Raw genomic sequence first — 22,883 nt, 5'->3', positions numbered from 1 at the left:
CTAACAGATTAAGGATGTGATCCTCCATTAGGCTGTAATTAGATATCACCATCAGTTCTGATCAGTTGCCTGTAAACTTGGAGGGCGCCAAAGATTTTTCCCAGGTTTACTAGGTTGTCCCAACCTCTCAAGTGCTGGGATAATAGACGTTTATTGCCAAAGCTGGTATAGTATCCAGAGTTTTCACTGCCAAGATATTGAGTCATTGCTCATGTGGTTTGATTTCCAGCCTCTTCCCTTTATTACCTGGCTTTAGTTGCAATCCCCCAAGAATGTACTTGGTCTTTTTAAGGTGATCTACCCCCTTCCTGAGTTATTACTTCACATAAATTGTTTAGGAATTCCCTCTATCAATTTCTTCCTTAGTATAAGCTCTCTGATGTGATCAGAGGTCCCATCATTGACTAACAAAGGCATTCCAATAACTAAGGAAGCTTCAAGGATCTAAAATTATCCCCTCTGATCAGGGATATAGGTCAGCCAAAATATTTTTTTATTTTTGAGACAGGGTCTTTATATAGCCCTGGCTGTCCTGGAACTCACTATTAGCGGCCTCGAACTCACAGAGATTTGCCTACCTCTGCCTCTTTGAGTGCTGAGATTAAAGGCATGGGTCACCACACCTAGCTCAAATTCTTTATTATGCAATAATATAAAATCCAAACATAAAATATGATAGATGTGTATGATACAATGTTTCACACATATTTTGTATCCAAACTCAATCTTGTGTGATTCTTTGTAGAAGAGGAAAATAACCATAGAAAGGTTCGGTTCATTAACTAAGACCAGTAAATAACATTTGACATAAAACTATAAGTTTGTTGGTTCCATTATATCTCCTGGACCCTCTAAGAGAGTTATTGTGCTTTCTCAAGGTGTAGTAACTATGTAGTTTAAGAATAAAATTTTAAATTTAAAGGTGCTTTCAAATAATATATATAAGTAAAACATCTCATAATTTTAGTGTATGTTTTCATATGTGTGTATTTATATACATACACAAATCTGGACACTTGACAGAAACTTTCCATTTTAAACAAAGGGTATTTTCCTATATCATGCATGAGTATTTGAAACTTACATGGTTGTATTTTTTTCAGCCATTAGCCACTTGGTAAATGCTCTGTGGGGAGGGAAACGAAAGGGAGTCTCCTGATTTGTTCAGTGCTGTAGTTTGTGTTCACTAACCTTAATTGGGCCCTTTACCATTTCTTCAGTTTTATGTTTCAAGCGTGTTTTCTTTTCTTTACCCTGACAGTTGTAAGCCTTTTTCTACTACAGATACACTTCTGACTTGTTCTGTGCCTTTCAAATCTCAGTACATGACATTACCTTCAATTTTGTAGCAACAAGTAGTAGCAACCTCTCTTTTTACCTGCTTGCCTTGAAAGGGGAGCAGTACCTTCTTTGGCACTTAATAGATACACTGAGGAAACGCCACTTCAGCTACAAGAACCACTGTATCCATAGCTGCTGTTGAAGCTATGACTTTGGCTTTAGGATGTATTTCTCTAGTCACAACTTCTCCAAACAGCTTGTGCTGACTCTTGAATACTTGTTTTGGGGGGTGGGGGAATGACAGAATTTGGTGATCTTTAGATGATCCTGTCTATGTTGTTGCTCTTCCCACTCAGAACATGGATAAGGCCATTTTCCCATTGTGCCTTAACAAAAAGCTGGACTGGTAGGCAGGGGTCTGTGTACATTTAAAGCTTGTAAGAGATTGGTGGAATTAGAATCTGTGTACAAGCCTGCCCTACCCTTTTCTGACTAGCCTATTTCTCAGTTTCATTGGGCCAGTCTGAGGCATCCCTTCTAAGTACAGCCACTCCCCTGGGTTGCAACACTTGGCTCCAGTAAAATTCAGTGTCTGTCTCTCGTCATTGCCTTTTTGTCTAGCTGTCTCTCTCTTCTCCTGCCCTCTTCCCACCTCCCTTTCCTTCCTTTCTTTCCCTTCCCCCTCCCTCCCTCCCTTCTTGGCTACAGCTCTGGGTTGCATTGAATTTCTGATTCTGCTTTCTCTTCCCGAGTGCTAGGATTACGGGTATGGGACACCATGCTTAGCTATTAGATGTGATTGTTTTTATTTTAGATAATTTTCCAGTTCTGTAGTAGTTAATATTTATTGTCAACTTGATAGGATCTATAATCACCTGGGAGACAAATTTCTGTACATAGAGGTGGGAAGAAACTACATCCTATTTGTGGGTAGCACCATTCCATTGGCAAGTGTCCTGAGCTGAATAAAAATGAGAAGGTTGGGTTGAAGAAATAGCTCAGTAGTTAAGAGTACATAGTGTTCTTGCAGAAAACTAAGTTTGGATCCTATCACTTATGATGGATAACTTACAACCACCAGCTCTGGGGGATCTGATGCCCTCTTATGTAGCTGAAGTTTTTCTGTGTCCTGCCTGGTCCACAGCCACTTAGACCCAAGTAAACACACAGAGGCTTATTTTAATTAAAACTGCTCTGCCATTAGCTCAGGCCTACCACTGACTAGCTCCTACACTCAAACTCAGACCATTTCTGTTAATCTATATGTTGCCATGTTTTCCATGGCTTTACCTGTGTGCCATTACATGCTGCTCCCTGGACGGTGGACTGGTGTCTCCTGACTTAGTCTTCCTCTTCCCAGCATTCTCCTTGTCTGCTTATCCTGCCTATACTTCCTGCCTGGCTACTGGCCAATCAGCGTTTTATTAAACCAGTATACAAAAGCATTATCCCATAGCACTCTTCTGTTGTCTATAGGCAATTATGCTATATGTTTGTGGACACACATACACACAAAATTTTAAAAAAAAGTATTGTTTTTAAAGGAGAAAATGAGCTGAATACCAGCTTTTATTCCTCTTTGTTTCTTGACTAGGGACACAATTTAACCAGCTGCATTATATCATGTTTTTCCTGTCCTGATGGATCCTCACACTGGGATCCAAAATAAACTCTTCCTTTCCAAGTTAATTGTTGTCATGTATTAAATCACAGTAGTGAGAAAAATAACCAAGTAAGGATTTTTCCATTTTTTTCTTCTTTCTTTCTTTCTTTTTTTTTTTTGATGCTATAGTTTGAACCTAGGTTTTATACATAGTAAGAATATGCTATGCCAGTAAACTAAACCTGGAGCCCTCCAAATCTTTTTCCTCTTCCACCCCGGCCTCCTTCCTTTTCTTCCTCTCTTCCCTTCCACTACTCCACCTTTTACACAGGATTTCACTGTGCATTTCAGTTAGCCTTGAACTCTTCATCCTTTTACCTCAGTCCTTTGAGTGCTAAATGTTCTTATGTGTGGCCCAAATCTCTCCCTCTCTTTGGTTTTTTGAGACAGGGTTTTGTAAACGGACGAGTCTCTTCTGCCCACCTGTTCCTGAATAACCAGTCAGAGGCTTAATATTATTTACAAATTGTTTAGTATTGCTAGCTAGCTCTGACATCTTAGGTTAACCCATTTCTATTAATCTATATTTTGCCACGTGGCTGTGGTGTTACCAGTCTGCTGGCATTTTGTTTCTTGAGTAGCTGGATGGCGTCTACCTGACTCTGTCTTTCTTCTCCTTTATCTCTCTTGGATTTTCTGTCTGGCTATAATCTATTTTACCATAGGCTAGAACAGCTTCTTTATTAACCAATGGTAGCAACACATATTCACAGCCTACAGAAAGACCATTCCATAGCACTTTCCCTTTTCTGTCTAATCAAAGAGGAAGGTTTTCATTTTAACAGTAAAATTACATGTAACAGTTATCAAGCAATAATTATAGTTAAAATATCTAGTCTATTTTTATTTGTCAAAATTAAAGAAAATATTCTGTCTTTCCTATTTTTGTGAGTCTAAAGTTTTATATCTAATTTACCTTTTATCATAACTAAGGAAAACTATAATTATAACTATCCAGTCTTCAATTCTATCAAAGACTCCAGAAGAATATAATATTACCTAAGTAAACAGGAAGTGCATTGCAAGCAACTTCCAAAATTCTAGAAATGACAGAGATATCTATCTTCCTGGACAGTCTCCCAAAGTTCTTCTGTAACATTGGGGCATTGATCTTCAGCCTATAGGCCCATATAAAGCAGGAAATTTGAAGGACTGTTTCGCCTATTGGCAAAGTTCATCAGTCGTTTTTCTCTGTGTCCTGCAGAATGTCTGGCAGTTTTTTTCTGTGAAGCAGGAATCTGAAGGACCATCTTGCTTTGTTTTGGCAAAATTCATTGGTCACTTTCCTATGGGTCCTGCATGTATACAACATATTGTCAAGCAGTCCAGGCAAGAGTAGTTTCTTGCTCAAATGACTAGCCTTTTTCACATTGTAAGCAAACTCCATAACAAGTTTCTTAAATGCCCATCATTTTCTTGAAGTAATGGGTGCTGCCAGGAGCAGATGTGTCTCACTGTCTGGGAAAGTCTTAAGTTCTTAAAACATTTTAAATGCTATATTCTATAGGTCTTTGAAGTGTTTGAAGATTGTCTATCTAACTGAAATATATCTTTGTATACCTAAAAAACTTAACATAACTGTAAGTTTGATTATCATAAATGACTATTAATCTGTATTTCTTAGTGATATATTACAATTTTAAGTGAGTTGCATAAACATAATACCTTAAACAAGAATAGAAATATATATACAGTATAACAAAATTGACCTTAAATTTGTATTAATAAACCAAAACCCATACCAATGTAAAGTATTTTGAGATTAACAGTTGTTTTTTGGATTAAGGTAGATTCAATAATCTACTCCTTTTTTTTTTATCATAGTTACCCTTTTCTCCATCATTTCTATATCATATCCCCCTTTAAATAAAAACAAACATGCATAAACAATATTTTGGGAGCTTGGGTATAGCTTTCTATACTACTTCCTGCTGAGTAGTGGCACTGGCAATTTTATGGGGATCCTGAGAAAATTTAGGATTATCGTCAAGTCCTGACTGTAGTAGTTTGTAAGGCTGCATTGTCTTAGCCAGTTGCCTTGAAGCTTTTTAGGATGTTGGATCATCTGGGCCATAGATCCCATTGGAGACCTCTCAAGGGTCTTCTGTGATGGAACCATATTAACCTGGAAGGAATCCACAGCTTCTCATCTTCTGTGGAAACAAAACCAGAACCTCTTTTCCAAAGCAACATATCCTGAGACCCATAGTTTGAAGTCAAGATATCCTCATATGTTGCTTTAACTTAGCACGCCCGCCACACAATCAAATGACTCTCTGCAGTTAAAAAAATCCCAAATACAACACAGCAATATACAGTATCCAGACTCTGTGTATTTTCCATCTTTACATGGCTTATTATATATTTTACTACTCTATTTCTTTTTTAAGGACGTTATCCTTTCACAACCCCCAAGCCTACATATATTTTTAAACACATTGTAACCAGTTTAGAATTTTTTTTCCATCTGAATCTGTTTTATGTGTGTCTGTAATCATTTTTTGACCAGGAGAGTTTTTAAACTGTTATGCTATGTGGCTAGGATGAAAGTGTGGCTTTGGCTGCTGGCTCCTCCCCACTTGGCTTTTCAACATGGCGCAGGTACTAATGAGGCATGCTTAGCCTCCCCAGTTCTGGGAAGCAGTATTAAGTAGCGTGGAGCTGTGTTCTTAAGTCTGCAGCTGTGCTTTCAAGCCCGCAGGCAGCAGCTGGGAGAATCCTCTCTACCACAGCCTGTGGGAGAGACTATGGAAATCCACCACACTGCTTAGCTCATGGCAGCTGTTGGCCAGCTCCATCTTGAAGGCAGCTGTAGGGAGACATGTTTCTGCACTGCTGTTGGCATGAGACTGTGAGACTAGGAAGCCCAGTGTGGCTCTGTTTCTGTGTGTTCAGAATCTATTTTAAGCTTTATCAGGTCTATGTGGATCCATGCCAGACAGAGGGTGCCATCTGTAAACAGACAAATCTTTCCTGCCTGCCTGTTCCTGAATAACCAGTCAGAGGCTTAATATTATTTATAAACTGTTTGGTCTATGGCTCAGTCTTATTGCTAGCTAGCTCCGGCATCTTAGATTAACCCATTTCTATGAATCTATACTTGGCCACATGGCTTTGGCATTACCAGTCTGCTGGCCTCTTGTTCCTTTGGCAGCTGGGTGGTGTCTCCCTGACTTCGCCTTTCTTCTCCCCGTCTCTCCTGGATTTCTTGCCTGCGGTAACCTGACTCGCCATAGGCCAGAGCAGCTTCTCTATTAACCAGTGGTAGCAACACATATTCACAGCCTACAGAAAGACCATCCTACAGGAGGGTCTCTCTGTGTAGCCCTGGCTGTCCTGGAATCCGCTCTGTAAACCAGGCTGGCAGAGATCCGCCTGCCTCTGCCTCCAGAGTGCTGGGATTAAAGGTGTGCACCACCAGCACCCAGTTAACAAATCTATTAAAAAAAATTTTTTTTTATTCATTTTATATACCAACCACAGATTCCCCCTCCCATCCCTCCTCCTGCTCTCTCCCCACTGCCCTTCTCCCCCTTCCTTCCCCTCCTTCAACAGGGAACAAATCTATTTTTAATCACATTTCAAAACACATTTTTTTTTTCCTCATGGGCTTGAGTGGTAGCTATATGAGAGTTCCTAATAAGTAATTGAACTGTGTGTTCTTGTGCTTTAAATATTTTCTTTGTTTTATTTCACAATGGACCACTTTTATTGACTTCAGAAAAATTTAAATTTCCCACATTCCTTCATATGCTAAAGGAAAATTTCAGATCAAAGACTTGAATACAGAAGGCAAAATCATAAAGTATTAGAGGAAATATAGATAAATATACATGTTGGGTCTCTCGAAGGGTACTATTCAGTTCAGAACTTCAGAGTCTAGGAGAACTCATTGGATTCAACAAATATTTGTACTCCCAGATTAGATTTATTGCAGCAAAACCAATGAAGGGTAAAGGTGTTATGGAATGAAGTCTGGAGGAAACCATGCCAAGCTTCCAAGACTCCTTTCCTGGCAGTCAGCCAGAACATTCCTGTCCTGTTGAGTTAATGAGCAGTGGCATATGTGAAGTGGTATCTAATAGGGATGCTCATTGGAGACTCAGTGTCAGGTCTTTCATTTGGAGCTTGTCGTATTGACACCTTTTGCCCAAAAGTACCAAGATTATCCAAGAAGAAAAGCTAGGATTCAGCATAAAGCATATTGTTTGTAAAAACAATTCAGACATGGTGAGCCATTCTTAGTCTGAGTGGTGAGAATGCTGCTCTTGAACCAAGTTTCCAGATGCCAATAGATCTGCTGGGCTAATTTGTTTCTTATTTTTAAAGGTTTATTTTATTTATGTATATGAGTACTCTATTTGCACGTATACCTGAATGACAAGAGGGTATATTACAGATGATTATGAGTCACCCTGTGGGTGCTGGGAATTGAACTCAGGACCTCTGGAAGAGCAGCCAGTGTTTTTAACCACTGAGATCTCCCCAGGCTGTTAATTGTTTTTCTATACGTCATAATTTTTAAAACAGTCATCTTGGCATGATAAAAACATTCTAAGCACGGCGAGAAGAATAAAAGGCCACAAAGTGAAGCAATAATAAACTGAACTGCATTTAAAAACAGATCTGGAAAAGAAAAAAGTTCTACAGAAGGGAAACTGGAAAAAAAATTACCATTTGGGGGAAAAGTGGGAGTTACTTGCCAAATATGTAAAATAGGTAAAAGCTCTTATGAGGGCCATCAAGATGGCTTAGAGGGTAAACTTGCCGTGAATTAAGCTTCTATACAAGTCTGATGATAGAAGTTTGATCACCAGAACCCACATACAGGTGACTCCACACAGTTGTTCTCTGACCTCTGCACTTGCACTGTAGAACATCCATGCTTTCCCTCTCTATCTTCACCCCATCTTCCCCTCTCCCCTACCCTCCCTTTCTCCTTCCTTCCCTCCCCTCTCTCTCTGTCTATATCTCTCTGTCTCTGTCTCTCTCACTCTCACACACAATAATAATAATAATAAATAAAATAAAAAATACTTTTAAAAATCACATGGGCTTGCGTACCTATAATCCCTGTACTTAGGAAACTGAGACTGGAGGATTGCAATTTCAGTTTGCTTAGGTGTATTGTGAGTTTTGAGGTACATATCTTATGTGTTGTCTTTGTAAAATCTGAAGAAAAAAAAAGTTCTGAGATATATCACTCCAAAGGTCTAAAATAAGAGATGTTAATTAAAAGAGGAAAAGCAGGCTGGATGTGGTGGCACACACCTTTAGGGAGACCCTGTCTCAAAAACAAAACAACACACACACACATACACACACACACACACAAGAAATGCAAAGTATGAATTAATATATGTTGTGTTTCAGTATTGAGGTTGTGTAAGTTAGTATATGATTAAAAAAAACAGCAGTTAAAATACGTTTCCTGTGTTTGGACTGGGGAGATGTGAACCTGCATTAGTGAAGTGCTTGCTGTACAGACATGAAGGCCTGAGATAGATCCCCAGCACCCACATACAAGCCAGAGGGTGGCATGTAGCTGCAATCACACTGCTGGGCTGACACAGGAGGATCTCTGGGGTTTGCTGATCAGCTTGCTTTGCTGAATTTGGTGAGCTTCAGACTCAGTGAGAGACTTTGTCTCAAAAAATGAAATGGAGAACCTGTTATTGACCTCTAGCCTCCACACCCATGTGGGCCTGCATATGCATACACCTCTCTCTCTCTCTCTCTCTCCCTCTCCCTCTCTCCCTCTCTCCCTCTCTCTCTCCCTCCCTCCCTCCCTCCCTCCCTCTCTCCCTCCTTCTCTCTCTCTCCCTCCTTCCGAATCAGTTACTTTTCCTGTTGCTATAATAAAATGCCTAACAAAAGCAACTTAATGGAGGAAGAAGGCACACAGGAATTTGAGGCAGCTGGTCACACTGCACCTACATACAGTTGGGAAGCAGAAGTCAGTGGTTTATATTTAACTCACTTTGTTCTTTTTTTTTTTTTTTTTTTTTTTTTTTTCCAATTTGGGACCTCAGTCCATGGAATGGTAGCCTTGTACTTAGGGTGAGTCTTTTAACCCACTTAACTGAATTTAGAAGCTCCTTTATTGACTTGCCCAGACCTTTGTCTCTCAGGTGATTCTAGGTCCTGTTAAGTTGATCATATTAATCATCTCTTTTTCTCATGTATGCATGAACTCTCTCCCTCCCTCCCTCCTCCCCCCACACTTAACTGATTATTTAAAGGAAATATTAAGTCTCATAAGTGAAACAATATGAGTTTGAATAGAAAAATAAGAAAATTATGAGAGAACTTGTTCTTGTCTCAAATTCTGTTTTCCATCTATTAGAACTTACTACAATGATTTGGAGAATATCAATTCCTACAACTAACAGCTTAAGCTTAAGAAAGATGGATGTGAGGGTTAGATTACCTTTGATTCTTCAGAACATAATGGTCTTATCTCTTCTTGTTTTTGAAAAGGTCCTTTTGAGATATTTATCTATTTTTGTTGCTATAACAATACTTAAGACTAGATAATTTATAATGAAAAGAAATTCCTTTCATTTTCTTGTTTTTTCCTCCTTATTCTTGGAGACAGAGCCACATGTATTCTATCCTAGGCTAGCCTTGAACTTGTTATGTAGCCAATGATGCCCTTGAAATTAAAATCTTCTTGCTGACACCTCCTAAGTGCCACCATGTGTTTAGTTTAATATGATACTGAGCTTTCTACCAATGGATCCACACCCACCCACCCAGCCCAATATTTCTGTTGTTCCTGAAAGCTGGAAGTTCACAATTGAGAGGTTTTCAAATGTTGAGGTTCCTTCCTCCCCACCTCCTCCCCTCCAGTTATACCATGTGGATGGATAAAAGTGCAAGAGAGGTCACAATCTTAGGAAGAAAAATACCTGGATGGTCTCCCTTATGTGCAGATCCTAGGTGTGTGTGTATGGGTGTGTGTGTGTGTGTGTGTGTGTGTGTGTGTGTGTGTGTGTGTGTTTAGGGATGTATGCATCATATCATGTGTATGGAGGTCAGAAGACAACTTGCAGGAATTATCTCCTTCCACTTTGTGATCCTGGGAATCGACTCAGGTTGTCAGGCTTGGCAGCAAGCACCTTCCTTTACCCTCTGAGCCATCTCTGTGTACCCCTACTCCTCTCTTGCTATGTAGGGTAGGGTGGCCTTGAACTTCTTTAGCCTCTTGACTCAGCCTTCAGCGTGCTGGGATTATAGGAATGTGTTAGCTACACCCAGTTTGATTAGCTTTTACTTAAAAGTATATAGTGTCTCTAAATGACCTGATTAATTGTACAATGATCCCTCTTCACTGAATGTGGAAGGTTCTAACTCTACTAGGGTTTTGCTGCCTCTTGTCCTTTTAGGGCTTACTTGACTGATAGATGTACCTGCCCTCCTTCACAGAGAGAATATTTGAGGCAAACAAAAAAGTAATTCTTAGTATCTGTTATAAAACTTGGCTAATTATCAGTGAGTAGTCTGAGTTTCATTTATATGACTTCTGACACTTGTCTATTGGGTAATATTCTACTTATTATTTGAAGTAAATTTCAGTAACTATTAGTTTACCTGAAAATGTTTTTGTTTTTATCAATACATAGTGAAGACTTTTAAAATATATTCTTAAATTGAGGTATAGTCGGCATTATGCTAAGATCAAGATATAAAACATTTTCAGTTCATTGCCACTGATAATTTTTTTTTTTACAAGTGATGTGTGATGTTTGTGTTTGTGGTGTGTGGTGTGTATGCCCATGTGTGTGCAGATGTGTGTCCTCATACACAGCGAGGCCAGAGGAAGTTTTGAATGTCTTGCTCTATTATTCTACACCTTATTCACACCGAGGCAGGCTTACTCCTGTGTATTGAACCTGGAGTTAGGCTGGTGGTCAGTTAAGGTCCAGCGATCCTCGTGTGTCTGCCTAATCACAGTGCTAGGGTTATAGGTACGCATGTGACTATATCAGGTGCTTACCTGAGGGCTGTGTATTTGAACTCAGATCTTTGTGCTTGCACAGTAAGAGCTTTACTTGCTGAGCTATCCCCACTCCCTTTTTGAGACACTCTCTTGCTATGCAGAACAGGATGGCTTTAAACTTAGAGTGATTGTAGCTGAATTTCCAAATGGTCTTATTAAATAAAGAGCCAGAAATTTGGGTTAAAGCCTTAGAGAGATCAGGGAAATATGGAAAGCCACCAGCCAACCTTACCTCACAAACTCTGCAACTTCCTGTCTACCCAGCTTTTATATGCCTTGCTTTTCTGCCCTCTCATTGGCTCTTAGCCCAGCTACCTCACTTCCTCTTCCTACACAGCTCTGTCACTTTCTGTCTGTACAGACCTCAGGTCTCTATGGTTGGTACTGGGATTAAAGGTGTGTGTTACCACACTTGGCTCTGTTCCCTAGTGTAGCCTTGAACATGCAGAGATCCTGCCTGCTAAGGGACTAAGGGCCTGTGCTGCCTGACTTCTTTGTTTACTTAAAATGGCTGCCCCCCCCCATCTCCAGGCAAGCTTTATTTATTAACACACAAATAAAATATCACATTTCAGCACAAATAAAATATCACCACAAGTGATCCTCTTGCCTCAGCCTTCTAAATGCTGGGGTTATAGTTAGGCATCACTGTGTTTAGTGCCACTGATAGTTTTTATAAGAGCCTTTGAGGAACAGATACCTCATTACAGCATCATTTTTTTCCCCAATCATGAGGATCAGACCTATGGCCTCATAAATGCCTAGTACCTAAAAAGTTGACAGTAATTTGAAGCTAGATATTTGGCGCTTGTATGAGTTCCCTCTCCATTACCTTCTCCTCTGCCCTATAGTACACTGGTCAAAGATACACAGTGGTTTGTTTAATAATTTTGCTGAACATACCTCCATGGTCTTGTCCGACATTGTGTTCACTGTAGCTTTGCTGTGGGAAACCTCATCAGTTAGGTTGTCCCTGACATCTAGTTAAAATTCCTCTGTTGTGTTGTACTAGCCAGGTTTAGAAGATTCTTTAAAAAAATCTTGTATCCTTTCTTAATAACTAAGTCCTTCAGAAAGACCAAGTAACTTGGTGTGTAGGAAGGAATTTTACTACTCTTGGCCAAAGACAGTTGTAAGGTAGCAACATATGATTGGCTGATTAGACCTTTTAAAGCAGCACTTCCTGGTGGTGTCAGAGTCGTTTGTCTGTGGGCTAGTCTGACTGAAGTTCTGACTGAAGGATCTGCAGTACAGAAAGTAGGCTTATGTTATGAAGATAGGCTTGGCTGTGCATGGTTTGTCAAGTTCCCTTTTGTTTGCTTTCTGTATTATAGATCAGCTCGAACGGGTCTTTTTACGACTTGGCCATGCTGAAACAGATGAACAATTACAAAATATTATATCTAAATTCCTTCCTCCTGTTTTGCTCAAACTGTCCAGCACCCAAGAAGGAGTACGGAAAAAGGTAAGCACGTTGGGGGCCGTTTGGGAAATAAATGGTGAATAAGTGGATATATATTGTGAAGTGAGTTTTTTAATTCCTATTGTTGAAATGTAGGTTCAACATGATCCTAATTACAGCTTTTCCAAATGTATGGTAAGTCTAAGACCCAGCTTTCATGATGGAAAAAAAGCTTAATTGCCTGGTATAGCTGCCTTCACTACCCATTGTGTGCTTGTGATCAGTGCCAGGGGATTTAATTGATATAATTATCTGGACTCCTCTAAAACTGAATATGAAAGCCAGTGTAGAAAGGGGAAATGTTCTTTAATCATTGGTTGATGGTGAATATATCCTTAAATAAAGGTAGTAAAGGCAAGCAAATACATTTTTCTTTTTTCCTTTTTTTTGGTTTTTCGAGACGGGTTTCTCTGTGTAGCTTTGCGCCTTTCCTGGAACTCGCTTTGGAGACCAGGCTGGCCTCGAACTCACAGAAATCCGCCTGCCTCTGCCTACCGAGTGCTGGGATTAAAGGCGTGTGCCACCACCGCCCAGCCAATTTTTTTTTTTTTTTTTCAAGACAGGGTTTCTCTGTGTAACTTTGGAACCTGTCCTGGACTCAGTCTATAGACCAGGCTGGCCTTGATCTCACAGAGATCCACCTGCCTCTGCCTCTTGAGTGCTGGGATTAAAGGTGTACGCCACCACCATCCAGCTGCAAATAAATTTTTTGAAAGCAAACTATTCTTATATAACTTACACTACAAAATACTATTTCACAAAAGTACTTAACTCTATCACTATTTTATTTTTAAATTGTTCTATGTGGAACACTTTCTCCTTTAATTTGTAGTGTATAGTTAATTATTTTTTCCAGTATATTTGTGATAGACCTTTTGGTCTTTGAGCGGTCATCTCATGGGATATTATAATTGATTGACATTGACTTGAATGTCTGCCCTAAGAGGCCTGATTTGAGTTCAGTGGGAAGAGTATCTCCCAGAATGTCTGTTTTGTTTGTTGTAGGAAAGGATGGACAGTCTTGCCATACATATATTTGTTAATCTTTGTCTGCTGTTAATCCTTATTTGCTGAGGTAGACTCGGTTTGGTCATATCAGTCTCCTATTTAAGACTCTTCCGTGGACTTTTCTTGCTCTCAGGGTATCAAAGGTCTTTTACAAATTGACGTCTGTTTACTTTGTGTTATTAGTCTGGTTATTTACTGAAGGTTTTCTGTATGCCTTATGATACATGCTATATTTGTTACTTTTCTCTGTTGCTGAGACAAGATACCTAACAAGCTACTTAAGGAAGGAAGAATTTATTTTGGCTCCAGTTTAAGAAAGGATGATTAGATAGTAAGAATATGAAGGCAATTGGTCATGTATTCACTCAATGAGCAGAGAATGGGTGGAAGGTGAGGCCCGGCTATAAAACCAGAATACCTCCTCCCCGCTGACCAACTTATCCAGTGAGATTTTATTGCCTAAAAAGGTTTTCCTTTCCAAACAGCACCACCAGCTGGGTACCAAGTAATTAAATACATGGGCTCATGGGGCACACTTTACATTTGTTAAGAGAGAGAAAAAGACAGGAGTAGATGGAAGAACATAAATGAGTATGTGGTTAGGACTGAGGATGGATGGATGGGAGGCATTTTGGTAAGCAAGAAGAGAGATCCACCCGGTTAAGAGACGGTGGGTCTTAACTGACTGATGCCTTTGGTAAACTAAAGAAGGCCACAGAGATTTCCTCAGTGGATAAGGATGAGTGCTAGGAGGAAACAGGGTTTTAGAGCACTGATTTGAAAGGGTGGTAGTGATATCTTATTTAGCTGCTGAAGCTCTTTAGACTGGAAGCTGAAAGTGGAGTTCAGGAAGTAGCCAAAGAAACCATTGTGTTAGATTAGGCTGAGTATTTTTAGTAGATTAAAAACAAACTGTTTACTTAATATAGTTTCTTTGTATTTTATCCTTTTTTTAAAAAAATCATCCATCTTTAATTATATGTTTTAAATTTGAGGTGTATCATTCACTTCTCTTATACTATTTATCCTATTACCCTTCCAAATGGAGAAATTTCATTTCTGTTTTCCAGGGTTCTTTTTGTATGTTTTTGTGTGTATGTACATGTTTGTATGTGCATGTCACTATACACATGTAAAGGCTAGAGACTGATGTTGGGTAGCTTTCTCTGTTGAATTCCATATTTTAAATATGTTTACAAGATTTTTTTAAATTTTTATTTTGCTGCATGGATGTCTGTGTACCAGTGGATGCCTGGTGCCCACTGAGGGCAGAAGAAGGCAACCAGATCCCCTGGAACTAGTTACAGATGGTTGTGAGACACCATGTGGGTGCTGGGAATTGAATCTGGGTCCTCTCAAAGAGCAGCCAGTGCTCTTAACCCCTGTGCCATCTTTCCAGCCCCTCCACTTTTTCCTTGAGTCAGGATCTCTTATAACACTGGGACCTCACTGATTTGGCTTGACTAGTTGGCCAGTGAGCCCCAGGAACCCTAATGGCTTCATTTCTCTACTGCAGGTATATGTGGCATCATGTCCAGCTTTTTTTCTTTTTTAAAACATGGATTCTGACTGGCTGGGTGGCGGTGTTCACCTTTAATCCCAGTACTCAGGAAGAAGAGGCAGGCAAATCTCGAGTTTGAGGCCAGCCTGGTCTACAGAGCGAGATCCAGGACAGCCAAAGCTGTTATACAGTGAAATCCTGTCCCAAAAAACCAAAAACAAAAAACCATGGATTCTGTGGGGTTGAACTTGGGTCTGCATAGCCAGCACTTTACTGATTGTGCTGTCTTCTTAGCTCTTAGCTCTAGTTTTATTGGTCACTATTATCAAAATTATAGTATTTGTTTGTTTGTTTGCTTGCTCATTCATTCATTCATTCATTCATTCATTTATTGTGCTGGCCTCTACCCCAGTGCTTTCTACATGCTTGACAATTAATATACTACTCAGCCATACCACTAGCTTAGGTTTAATTTTTCTTAGGTATAAGCTGTTTTAAAAGGCAAACTAGTACTTAAATTTATTTACTTTTGTTAATTGCATTATTTCTATTTTACTCAAATTATTTTTCTTTTTCTCATAAGACTTTTATTTATATGATAGTGTAATAATGATTATTATGTGTTAAGAAAAGTGCTAGGTTTACAAGGTAATGTGAAGTAGTTCTTTTTCACATTTTACAGACGAAACTAAATTTAGAATGATTAATGAACTTTTATTTTTATTTGCTTATATGTTTACTTATTTAATTTTATTTTAGATAGATTCTGCCTCAGTATCCTGTGTGCTAGGATTTAAGGCATGCTCCATCACTCCTGACAATTAATAAATTATTAAAAGACCAAATAATGAATAGGTGAGCCAGGATTTAAAGTTTCAAATACAAGCTTGGTCACCAAATAATTTTTTTTTATTAATTATGTTTTCGAGAATGCTCAGAATGAATAAAAACCTGTTTTTGAAGTTGTCTTTGCTATTCTGGTTGTATCTTATAGTTACACTGACATGCAGTGTTTGCTTTTATTTTTGACTTAACTATTAATAAGAACATTGTTTTTATTTTGAAGTATTTGATGCAAAATTTCCCTTGTTTTATTTCTTCTGCATTGAACCTGACAGTTACATTTAGATTTTTCTTTGGTCATGCTTTGGATGGCTACCACCCAGGCTTTTGTGCATGAGAAGTATGTGTTCTACCACTGAGCCTCATCTCCAGTCCTAAAGTGTATTCTGTGCTTCTGAGAAAAGTCCTTCATAAGATTGAAAAAAAAAAAAAAAAAGAAATTCTTGTTTGTGCAATGTGGAGCTCAGTATGTCCTGAGGCTGTTTTCTGATGACACTGTACAGTTATGTTTTGAGAATCTGTCTTCTAGTCTTGTATATTGATAGTCATGGATTACAATTTTCTGCAGTTGCAGTTTTCTTGTTCAGTATTTTGGCTTGATGCATTTTGATGTACAAATTTAACATTGTATTAGTAATTATAGTATGTTATATATGTATTTATTGGCAAAATGATTTGCTGTTAAGCAAACTTGAAAACTCCTGGGAGAAAGGAAATGATACTTAAAGCTGGTATACTTTAACATCATGCTACTCTTTGACATATCTTTTCATTTAATCATGTGGCTTGTGTGGGGGAACCAGCCCTCACACTTATTTACCCCAGGAACTCTTCAGGATTGAGGAATAAGAGACTTAGTTAGAAATAGTGAGGAGAGAGAACAGAGAGAAAACACAGGATAGACTCAGGTGGGCCTGGATCCATATCCACGGGCCCAGAACTTCATTCCAAAGGTCTGTTTATAACAATGCCAAGGGGTAGAGCAAAAGACCTCCCCCTTGCTAGTTACAGTCACCTGGTTGCTAAGTAGAATTCTGTTATAGTTAACTTTTTTGGTTCAGTGTTATCAGAATAGCAAAAAGCTAATACCTGACCATATCTGATGTAAGTAGCAGGGCTGTGAAACAACTTCAGCTCTTGTATTCTCCTGGCAGGAGTATAAATTATTATCATTTCAGAAACTACTTGGAAGTATCTGCTTAAACTGGACATGTGCATAATAACCTCGTGACCAAACACTTCTAGTCTTGTATTTATACCAAACAAAAATAAGCACATATGTCTTTCAAAGGGCATGTCTAAATATATTCATGTCAACACTATACTTAGTCATCCAAACTGCAGTTTTCACTAACATGTGCTTTGAGGCTTCAGTGCAGATTCTAGAAATAATATAGGTGCAGCCCTCCAGAATAATTAAAATGTTCAATCTTAGGTGAGATTAAAAACAAACAATTGAGTTTTCTTCTTTCTTAGTACATAATATATTGGAGTAAGACCAAGGCTATTTATCATAAACTTGTATATTTTCCTTTCTTTCCATAGGAATTGTTGATGTGTTAATTTCCACTTTGTTCCTTTCCCACTAATAGGAAAGGAGGAAGGTTGTTATTTTTTACTTTAAATCTTTTTTTGTTTGTTTTTTTTTTTTTTTCAGACAGGGTTTCTCTATGTATGGCCTTGGCTGTCCTGGAATTCACTCTAGACCAGGCTGGCCTCCAACTCGTAGAGATCTGCCTGATTCTGCCTCCTGAATGCTGGGATTAAAGTTGTGCACCACTATCACCCAGCTTTTACTTGAATTCTTTGATGGCATCAGATGATTTTCAGGATAAAGTAAATATACTTCAGTGCTTTGTTGAATTCTATTATAATCCAGACCCTGCTTTTATGAATTCTTACCATTCTGGGCTTCAGCCGGATATAATTTGCTATATTCTTTTATACCCTTGTTCCTTTTTAAAACTGATTTTCTGCTTGAAATTCATCTGATCCCCAGAACTCAGTATGAGAAGTACTTCTTCATTTGACAGACCAAGCATATCTAGAAACAGTAGAATCTTACATTTTATATTCTTAGTATCTTGCAAAATTCAGATACTGTGTTTCTGGTTCTGATACATACCTTTCTAAGATACCAATTTTATAGTCCTTAAAAGAATGAAGTAGCTATTTTTCAGTAAAATGAGTAATGTCTAAGAAATTAATTTATTTTTAAGATATGATTGGTAACTTCAGTTTTTCTGTCTTTGCTTTAGGTAATGGAACTGCTGGTCCATCTGAACAAACGTATAAAAAGCCGCCCCAAAATACAACTCCCAGTAGAGACATTATTGGTTCAGTACCAGGACCCTGCTGCAGTTTCCTTTGTCACGGTGAGAGTTATTTTGGGATGTTATTTTTTTTTACTTATAGTAAGTTTTCTTAATGTTTAGTTGATGCCATCAATATATATTGCCAAGCTTAGAATTTCATTCTTAGACCATATCTAACTGAAACATGTTTTCTTTAAATGGCATGCTGTTTTTTCACGGAGTACCGATTCACAGGTAATACTGCTTCAGAGAAAATTATAGGAACATGGTAATGGATGTCAGTTTACAATGGGTAAATAAATGTTGAAATGACTGTCCTGAACAAGTTAATCCATAGAAATTATGAGTAGAGTAGGGGTTATTAGAAGTTGGGAAAAAGTTAATTACTGGGTACTAAGTTAGGGAACAGGAACTTCTGCTCTGTCTGCTGTTGCCTGGTTAGGGTGACTGTAGATAACAATCTGATACTTTACATTAAACAGCTCGAGGTATCCAGTGTGGTAGTGGGACCTGTAGTTCCAGTGATATGTTAGGTAGAAGCAAGAGTATTGTTTGAGCTCAGAAATTCAAGACCAGACTGAGCAACATAATGGGATGTTCTTTTTGAAAACACAGGAACACCAAAAAAACTCACAGAAATCTAGAAAAAAAAGGCGTTTCAAGGTTTTGCCTTAATGAAATGATTGATATTTAAGTATATGTTTAACCTAATGAAAATATTATATAATGTATACATATATTAAATGTCACATGGTACTCTATAATATGTATAATTAAAATTTTTTTTATGGTACTGGGGATAAAATCCAGGGCCTTTTGCATGTAACACAAGCATTCTGCTTAGCTATTTCCCTAGCCCAGTACATATAATTTTTGTTTTTATGTAAATAATAGTGATTTGATTCTTAGTAGAAGAGACAAATCTGAATAGAGAGAAGGGTTACAGCACATAGGCATGCTAAAGTAATACTGTTTCTGATGTGTGTATTCAAAAGATACCCTTTCTGTAGTGGAGTAAACCTGAGACTGGCAAGTATCCTCTTCATGAAAACAATGTAAGAAATGTCGATGTTATACGAAGACAGTGTCATCCTGTGTGTGTGTGTGTGTGTGTGTGTGTGTGTGTGTGTGTGTGTGTGTGTGTGTGTCCCGTCCTTGTGATTTTTAACAATGGGGCAAATTTTACTAAATTGTTTTATCAGGAGTCACAAAACTTTTGGAGGTGATGTAGCTATTTTTGACATACAGTTCCATTACAGGTAATAGCTTTCTTTTAAGCCAGTATAAGCATTGAGGCCCATAACTATGCCATATAGAAGGCCTTATGAAGCCTGTTGATTTTTGTGATGAATCCTTCAGATAAACAGCTATATCTTCTGTGTAAATATGGATTTATGTCATGGGCTTGCCATACGGTTGTGAATTTTGCATGGGTTATAGAGCTACTGATAACATCTGCAGCACTCAGCTTCCCTGGCTCATCTGTTGTCCATTGCTAATTTGTTACTGAGGGACCAGAGTGCTGCAGTTTCCAAAGATGGTTTTAGTAACTGACCAGCTGGGAAATGGAAGCCTGGGATTTGTTAACGTGTGTCTAGGATTAATACAGCAGTCTAGAAGATCTTATGGTAATGTAGATTTGATGATTTTTTTCTTCCAGGTATTAGTAATTTTACATATGACTACTTTAGGTTAAGTCCCCTTTCTTGTATAAAAAGCCACTTTAAAACAGTTTGAATAAATTGTGCTTGATTAAGCTGTAATAAATCTGTGGAGAGGATGATTCTTGCGATGTTTTTGTTATAACTATAACTTCTTATAATCATATTTTTTCCTTTCATACTCACTTGCTTTTCTCTTACTGCATTAGAATTTCACTATAATTTATGTTAAGATGGGCTATCCTCGCCTGCCAGTGGAGAAACAATGTGAATTGGCCCCTACACTTCTTACTGCCATGGAAGGGAAACCTCAGCCACAGCAGGATAGGTATGGCTTTCTCATTTCCATGTTCCCATCTGTAAGAGACAACAGTTCATTGCCTTTCCAGTGTAGGTCACACTTGGTTTCACTTGGCAAATGGAAAGGCTTGAGCTCACTTAGCTGAAAGATAGTTGAATTTTCTGTGACTCTTTTAGTTTATTAATAGCATTATAAAAGTTCTTGATGTGAACATTGAAAAATGGATAGAACTGATGACACTTTTCTAAATCTAACTGCTTCAGTTTTTGTCATTTTTTTAAAAAGTTGTTAATTTATGTGATGTTAAAAATCTTTTTCCTATCACCCACATGGTGGCTTACAGCCATTTGTTAACTCTAGTTCCAGCGGATCCAGCACCTTTTTCTGGCTCCTGGGCACTAGGTTATTCTTGTGTTGTACAGACATACATGTAGGCGAAATACCCATATATTCATTAAATAATTAAAATGAATATTTTTAATCAAAACATTTGTCTTGAAGGATAAAACATTTCTCAGCAATTTTTGGAGACAATAGAGTATTATTAATATAATATATTAATATAGACACTGGAAAAGTGGAAGGACTTAGATGACATCATTTGTCTGTGAGCTTAGTGAAAAGATCTGTATCTCAGACCAGCCAATGCAAAAGATGTTTCCAATTCTGATTTACTTACTAATGATCAATCAATTGGTTGATAATGGTGCTGGGGATCAAATCTAGGGCTTCATCCTGAACAAAAGACTACAGGTTTTTATAAGCAAAATTAATAATTAAAATTAAATTTTTATTGAAAGGACTTGTTGGACTTTTATCTAAAATTTAACATGAAGTACCATTTGGTAACATCAAGTCTGTTTTACATACAGTTTTCTAGATTTTTAAAGTGATGAACCACATTGGCTAAAATGCTAATTTTACACTTAATACTTTGAGGGTTTTTTTTTTTTTTTTTTTTTTAATTTTTAAAACAAGGTTTCTCTGTGTAGTCCTGGCTGTCCTGGAACTTGCTCTGTAGACCTGGCTGGCATTGAACTTAGAAATCCACTTGTCTCTTGCCTCCCTGGTGCTAGGATTAGGAAATCAAGGCCACTCCTAAATTAGGATTTTGTATATAATTTGTATCAAAAATGAATAACTCCTGATATAATTACCAACTTTTACTAAGTGTTCTTTGCTCTGTTATTTCCATGTATAAAAATTGATTCATAAAGTAGCTTCAATAAATGTAATTTTTCTTTCAGCTTAATGCATCTTTTAATACCAACCCTTTTCCACATGAAATACCCAGCTGAATCATCAAAATCAGCTTCTCCTTTCAATCTTGCTGAGAAACCAAAGACTGTGCAGCTGCTTTTGGACTTTATGCTAGATGTCCTTCTGATGCCTTATGGGTGAGTTAAAAAAGACAGACAAAGCCAAGTAATGACGTTTTTCACTGAGTTTACTGTATGGAAATTATGTGCCATTTAAATGTGAATGGATGCATGTCTGAGGATTTGCATCAGTCTTAAATGCTAAGGTCCAGCTCCACTACATATTGACTGTGTAGATGTAGAGTTCCTGTTGTGATTTTAGACTTCACCTGTTCCAGGCTGAAATAAATGTTGTGTTGAGTCTCCTAGCACCTTGTACTCTTAGGAAATCACATCTAGCTTTTCTTTTCATAGTTTCCTTTCTTCTCGGTGTCTTGAAATCTCTTGGCATTGCTACCATAAAGTTTTTTGTTCTGGTCTTTGTTTTCTAACTCAGTTTTTTTAGTTAGCGTACAAAATAGTGGACTTCACTGTATCTATGTTTTACACACATACACACACACACACACACACACACACACACACACACACACACACATCATTGTACTTAGTTATCCCTATCATGTCTTCAAACTTCCCTACAATGCTCTAGAACTGCCTGATTTTTAGCATAGTTGTAGCTGACGTTTTCTCTGGTCCTGCCCAGCCCCACAGACCTCGCAGCCACTTATAAAATAATCACTCAGAAGCTTATATTAATTAAAATTGTTCAGCCATTAGCTCAGGCTTATTATTGACTAGCTCTTACAGTTAAATTAACCCATACTTCTTATTTATGTTTAGCCATGTAGCTTGGTACCTTTTCTCAGTTCTGCCTTCATATCTTGCTTCCTCTGTGTCTGGTTGGTGACTCCTGACTCAGTCTTCCTCTTCCCAGAATTCTCCTTGTTTGTTTATCCCACCTATACTTCCTGTCTGGCTACTGGCCAATCAGCATTTTATTTATCAACCAATGGGAACAACACATTCACAGTATGCAGAGCACCATCACCCATTACATAGTTCTTAATCAAAGCACATCTTACAACCGTAGTTTCTCACTAGCCAGTCATACTCCCCTATAAATTAGGTTCATACTCCCCTACAAATAATTGTCATGTTATTCCTTAAGGCATTGCAGTTATTTCTCACTTTAGGGTATTTCTCCACAGAAAAAATAACAAGAGTCACTTTGGAAAATATCTCCTACTAGCTTGATGTCAACTCTGTGTCTCTGACAGACATTTTTCATCCTATGTATGTAAAAGGAAGTTTTTGTTTCTACCGCCTGTTCCTAAATAACTACTCTGAGGCTTATATTAATTGTAAATGATCGGCCAATAGCTTAGGCTTATTACTAACTAGCTCTTACATCTTAAGTTAACCCATATTCCTTATTTATGCTCTGTCACATGGTGGTACCTTTATTAGCATGGCATGTTCATCTCTTGCTCCCTTGTGTCTGGCTAGTGACTTCATACCCCGCTCTTCTCCTTCCCATCATTCTTAGTTTGGTCGCCCCACTTATACTTTCTGCCTAGATACTGG

At 38.1% G+C, this 22,883-nt stretch overlaps 1 protein-coding gene across 8 annotated transcripts in view; it reads left to right on the top strand.

Moving 5' to 3' along the window:
• The window catches only part of Ecpas (Ecm29 proteasome adaptor and scaffold), a 133,492-nt gene that overhangs the window by 19,350 nt on the left and 91,259 nt on the right, over positions 1-22,883 (top strand). For all 8 annotated transcript variants that reach the window (XM_076564279.1, XM_076564276.1, XM_076564280.1 and 5 more), the window contains 4 exons: positions 12,281-12,411; positions 18,019-18,135; positions 19,946-20,064; positions 21,285-21,434. In XM_076564279.1, the coding sequence (XP_076420394.1) occupies positions 12,281-12,411; positions 18,019-18,135; positions 19,946-20,064; positions 21,285-21,434 (517 nt within the window). The remainder of the gene's footprint in view (positions 1-12,280; positions 12,412-18,018; positions 18,136-19,945; positions 20,065-21,284; positions 21,435-22,883) is intronic.

The sequence above is a fragment of the Peromyscus maniculatus genome, chromosome 2 (assembly GCF_049852395.1).
Source record: "Peromyscus maniculatus bairdii isolate BWxNUB_F1_BW_parent chromosome 2, HU_Pman_BW_mat_3.1, whole genome shotgun sequence".
In the NCBI taxonomy this organism is placed as follows: Eukaryota; Metazoa; Chordata; class Mammalia; order Rodentia; family Cricetidae; genus Peromyscus; species Peromyscus maniculatus.
This window is presented reverse-complemented; position numbering and strand designations above follow the sequence as displayed.